The following is a 5,546-nucleotide window of genomic DNA, read 5'->3' as shown; positions in this document are numbered from 1 at the left end:
GCAGAGAAAGTCAGAGGGAGAAGCAGAATCCCCATGGAGCTGGGAACCTGATGCGGGACTTGATCCCAGAACTCCGGGACCATGACCTGAACCGAGGGCAGTCGCCTAACCAACTGAGCCCCCCAGTTTTAATTAATTTTAATTAAATTAATTAATTAATTTTAATTTTCATTAAAATTAATAAAAACTTAAATAGCCACTTGTAGCTAATGAAAATATATTGGACAGCTCAGGTGTAGGCAGATGAAAAGCAACAGCCAAGCCCAGTCAGGCTCTGGGATGAAGGAGATGGCTAATGCAGGGCAAGGAAGAAAATTGGCTGTTGACCCCAGAGAGGAACATGGGCCCCGTTCAGCTTTTGACCTGGACTAAGAACATTCAAATGATTTTCAAGGTAGCTCCTCTTCATCCACCTCACACAATGAGTCATCCTTTAAGGGACCACAGAGTCATGTCACATGGAGCAGAGAAAAGGGACTAACCTGGGATTTGGCATTGGCTAGAGTCCTCTGTCACACACTCACTGAGTAAGTCACTTCTCAGTCCCCCACTCTGTTTCCATAAAATGAGTTGGATCAGATGATCTGAAAAGGCTCCTGAAATTTTAGTAGACTAAAATTCTATGTCCCATGGATCAAGGTTTGATTGTACATATAATTCTATTTCAGGCCCACATTCTCTCTGACCCATGTAAGAGAAGAAAAAATTTTAAGTAGTCTTCATATCCAGCGGGGAGCCCAACATGGGGCCTGAACTCACAAACCTGAGGTCAGGACCCTGAGATCCAGAGTTGGATGCCCAACAGACTGAGCCACTAAGGCACCCCTGTAAGAGGAAGTCCTGAGTGAAGAATTAAGGAGATGAGATGTGGCTCTAGGTTACTTCTGCAACCGTCCAGAGCCAGATCTGACAATCTGACATTCATTCTTCTGTCCTCATGACAATACTTCACATTTGCTTTGGCTTTTCGAGAGCTGATCACTAACTAACCTCATCCTCGTGATGACCCTAGGAGGAGAGACACGAGGCCCATTTTAAGTGAGAATGCTGAGACTCAGAGAAGGAAAGAATCTTCCAGGTGTCAGGCCCCATCATGGGTAACATACATGTCACCTTACAAATGCCCTTCGAGGCCCCCACTTCCCAGGTGTGAAAATTGAGATCCAGGAAGGCAAGATGACTTTCCTCACGGTATGTGGGTAATAAGTTAGGCAGACCCATTTTTCTGACTCTGAACTACGTCTTCCTCCCTCTACATTGTGCTGCTGCTATTTACAACGTCCCTGCAGAACACTGACCTGTAAACCTTAGCATCACAGCTCTCCTTCTGGATCATCCTTTCATGATGCTCCCCAGAAGACCTACAAGCCTTAGCAAGTCACGTCACCTCTGTGCCTCTGTTTCCTCATATGTGAAACTGGAGATAACCAGTCCCCACTTTACAAGGGAGTTAAAATCCCATTGAAAGTGTTAAGTGAGGTCATGTCTTCAGACCTGTTAGCCCCTAGTAAGCACTCAGCAATTGCTCGTTTTTATTGTGTTTGGAAACGGTAGTTGGTCCCAGTCATAATGCAGGGCAATGCCCTTCACCCCCAATCAAATTAAAATGCAAAGAAATTGTCTATAATTTTTAAGAAGTTTTATTTTGAAAACACATGGAATCAGTTACATTATCCACATATCTACAATAGCAGAGAAACCGTGATGGTAGGCCATCCCCATGGGGGATAAAGTGTCCTTTGGCAAAACAAATAGTAGAAATAACTTCAAATACAAAACAGAGCACATAATAAGATTAAATTAAGAGAAGGAATGGGCTATTGAGAAGTCATGAGTGTGGAGAAGGTGTGTCTCCTGAGAAGAGTCGGGCTCAGGTGACCTTCCCTGGAGACCTCCTGCACCCAGATGTGGAGCAGCTCAGTTCAGTTCCAGATCGTCCATGTATTCCTGGACCCAGGCCTCGCTAGGGTTAGCACACACTTGTCTTCCCCTTTTGGTTTGGAATCTGTGGAATAAGGAATGGACAGATTAGAATCCCATGGATCCTTGCCTATGGTAGGTATGTATCTTCCTCTGCTTGACTAGGGCTCATGTTGGACAGCTCTAATGATGGGGAAACACTTCCTGGGGTGGTGCTAGAACTGGGCTCCTTTTAACTTCTATTCTAGATTTAGTTCCACCTCCTGAGTTGCCCAGATTAGGAACAAATGAGTTTTGCAATCAGTAAGGAAGCATCAACCCACTCATTCTCTCTTGCCCCCAGCAATGACTTTTCTGTGTATGGTTTAAGAAATCAGCCCACATCTCCTATCATCTTTTTTACTTTCCCTGGTTTCCTGGCTTCTGGCTAAGTTCCTCCCCCAGAAACCTCTTTCTTCTCCCTTGGCTCCGACCCAGCACTCTCCAGACTCAACAGATGACTTCATAACTTGATCCTCTCTGACTTCTGGGAGGGCTTCAGCCCTGAGACCAGCCTCCCTACTGCTTGATTCCACATTCCCCCAAATAGATCCCCTTTTCTCACCTACCCTCACCCTTGCCTCCTAGACCAACCCTGGGCTTGATACTCACACCACAGCTGGCTGGGAGCAGAGGCTGCTGGTCTCGAAGTAATCGGCCACAAAGTTTCGAGGGAGCTTCCGCAGGGTGTAAGAGAAGCAGCAGGCGGTGGGAGGGTCTGAGCCCACTGAAAAGAAACGCAGGGGTGAGACAGAAGCTCTATAATGACCTGTTAATTCTGGCTTCTAATCATAGATATTCAGTGGCCACCTCTGTAGGATGACCAGATCCCCAAATATGGTCCCTTGTATCCAATCTCACTCACCCTAAGAAGGAGTATTATTCTGAATAGAAGAACATAAGAGAAAGGCATGAAAGAATTCTAGAAGATCAGAGATGGACTGAGACTCAGGGCATGTGTCTACCACCCTCCATTTTACAGATGGGGAGACCAAGGCACAGAAGGAAACAGGAACTTGCTTAAATGAGTCTACTTGTTGCTATTTCTTAAGAAAACAGGAACTTGACTATTAATGTCTACCAGATTCTACATTTAACAGCAGGCTACTTGGAAATCTTCCCTTCTCCCTTTTGTCCAATCCCTAGATGCCACCATTAGATCAGCCCGAGCTAGAAAAGTCACCACTGCCTCCACCTTGACTCTAGAAGTTAGCGGCTAGAAGAGTGGACCTACTTGGTGCTGAGAGAGCCGGGGTGGAGAAGGCAGCCACGAGCACGAGGAGAGAAAGGACAGTCACGCAGAGCTTCATGGTCTTGAGAGAGGAGAGGTTTTCCTGGAGCTGAGACTCTCGAGTCCAGAAGCTTCAGAACCCGAATGTGTTCTGTGCTGAAACTGATCTGAGAACCCCTCTTTATAGGAACTCTGAGGCCTCGGACAGAGCTGGAGGCACAGGAGGGCAAATGGAATTTCCAGGGTAGAGATGATGTCATGGTGCCAATACGGAAACTGAAGCTTGCTGACAGTGAGCAGCCCTTCACAGCTTCTCTTCCCCAGGGTGATGTCATCACTATGGGGGGGGTAGTGGAGAAGAAACGGGCTGCGCCATAGAGGGAAGTGGTACACCAAAGGCAGTCATCAAGGCTGTGGAGAGAATTGCAAACCCAAGAGGAAGGATGAAACATTCACACCTGCCAGAGAGACTTGCAGATGAGAACCGTGCTGCTCCTGGGGATTGGCATCTCCAGAAACTGGAGGCTTCACCTCAGTTTTTCCAGGGCTGCTGCAAGCCTGGCCTCAAGAAGGAAGGGGTGGCCGGGGCTCCATGTCCCATTCCTGGGACTCCTTCTGCTGAGCTGAGTGACCTTTGTACCCTGTATTTTCCTTGGGCATAAAGAGAGAGTCCAGCATTGACTGTGCAGAAGGACCAAGCAGGGCAGCTCAGGAACATTTACAACTTCTACTTAGAGATTTATGATGGGCCAGGCACTGGGCAAGCTACCACATACACATGACATCTAACCCCACCATACCCCCGAGCAGGACTATGATTATTCCCCTAGGGCAAGGAGGATCACACAGTAAGATTCACTATCTCCAGACCACAGAGCTGTGAAGTGGCAGTGCCAAGATTTGAACTGAGATTCATCTGATTCTAAAATCTATTTTCTTTCCACCCCATTGCTTCCAGTACAAATACAGAAAGTGACCACAAAGAGAGAAAATGTCAACCACTAGGGCCAGTGCCACACACAAAGACATGTCTTATTAGGGCCGAAATCAAAAAGGAGTTTGGATTGGTCCATCCCAGAACAAGAGGGAAACAGAAAAGAAATAATGATTTCAGTATGTTTAGTTGACTGATAATAGAAAAGGGGATAAAGCTCAGGAAGAATAAAGTTTGGAAGACCCAAATAAAGACTGCTTCTCTAGTGTAAAAATGGGATCAGAAATACCTAGCAATGAGCTTATCCATGTTATGGATAAAATGTGTAATCCAAGCATGTGGGTGTTCCCCAGCCATCCATAGGGAATTCCTTGCATTTATGGAAACCCCAGTGCAGCTGCTGCTGACCACCTGAAGTTTACAAAGACCAAGAACACAGTAGTTCATGGTGTGGGACATGTGGGGCAATTTCAGTGGTTGGATCAAGATCTCTGTCCACCGTCGTCTCACCCATGCTGACCCATCTGCTCACCCCCGCCTCACATGGCTACCTGCCTCTGCCCTGAGAAGGAAGAATGAAGAGGGAAAGATGAGAGCCAGGCCTCCTGGGTGCTGTACAAATGTGGGCTAGGAAGGATCAGGGTAGCATTTTGGAGTACTTCGGGGCTACTAAATAAAGTTCAATGTCATCTTACTTCATCACTCCCCAACCACCACCACCTATACACTCACAAACTCTACTTCTCTCCTCCATCCTGTCCTTACGCTTTTCTTCGTGCAAGTCTTGCTTTCAACATACCAATCCTTACCAAGTCCTCCATCTCCAGCTCTGAGGTTCTGCGATACTTTGTCTCTCCTGGTTGATGGGATTTCATGTTCATGCATCAAGCACCTTGCCTTAAGGGAAGGAAGACATGTCTTAATGTTCCCCCAAATCTACAGACTTTGTTATTCGTGGCATTTCCATTCAACTCAGTTGAGTAGTCATCTGCTGAAGGAAGCCCCAAATCTGCCCTCAGAGGTTTTAGTCCAGTGATGGTGTAGACAGTGACAGAAATAACGATGTCATGAGATGGAATAAGGTAAGCGTCATATCAGAGGTAGAAACAAAATGTCAGGGAGCCCAAAGGGTGGAGAAGGTCATCCCTTGGCTGTCAGTGAATGGTCTCCAGTCAAGTCTAAACCCCACTGTTCACTAAGAAGGAGCACTTGACATTCAGCCAATGACCCTGTCATTGGAGTCCTCTGTCTGACATGGAGTCCTCTGCCTAAATGAGTGGGGTGTGCTGATCTTCAAGCTGTGGAGGGATTATGAAAGTGTCTTCTCTGGAACAACAGGACAATGATCATAGGTAAGAATGGGTAATCAGTCTACATTGAGCCACACAGTGAATTTGACTGTTGACTTTGGCTTCCTAGCCT

General features: G+C 46.6%; 1 protein-coding gene across 1 annotated transcript; it reads right to left on the bottom strand.

Moving 5' to 3' along the window:
- Nucleotides 1-1,685: 1,685 nt before the first annotated feature.
- On the bottom strand, nt 1,686-3,466 carry LOC122907687 (C-C motif chemokine 4). The gene is made up of 3 exons (XM_044250499.1): nt 3,194-3,466; nt 2,572-2,686; nt 1,686-2,005 (listed from the first exon to the last, which is right to left on the bottom strand). The coding sequence occupies exons 1-3, from the start codon at nt 3,267-3,269 to the stop codon at nt 1,918-1,920; spliced, it is 279 nt and encodes a 92-aa protein (XP_044106434.1). The 5' UTR covers nt 3,270-3,466; the 3' UTR covers nt 1,686-1,917.
- Nucleotides 3,467-5,546: the final 2,080 nt, after the last annotated feature.

This window comes from Neovison vison, chromosome 5 (assembly GCF_020171115.1).
Source record: "Neovison vison isolate M4711 chromosome 5, ASM_NN_V1, whole genome shotgun sequence".
NCBI lineage: Eukaryota > Metazoa > Chordata > Mammalia > Carnivora > Mustelidae > Neogale > Neogale vison.
The sequence above is the reverse complement of the archived record's forward strand: the minus strand, read 5'-3'. Positions and strand labels throughout refer to the sequence as shown.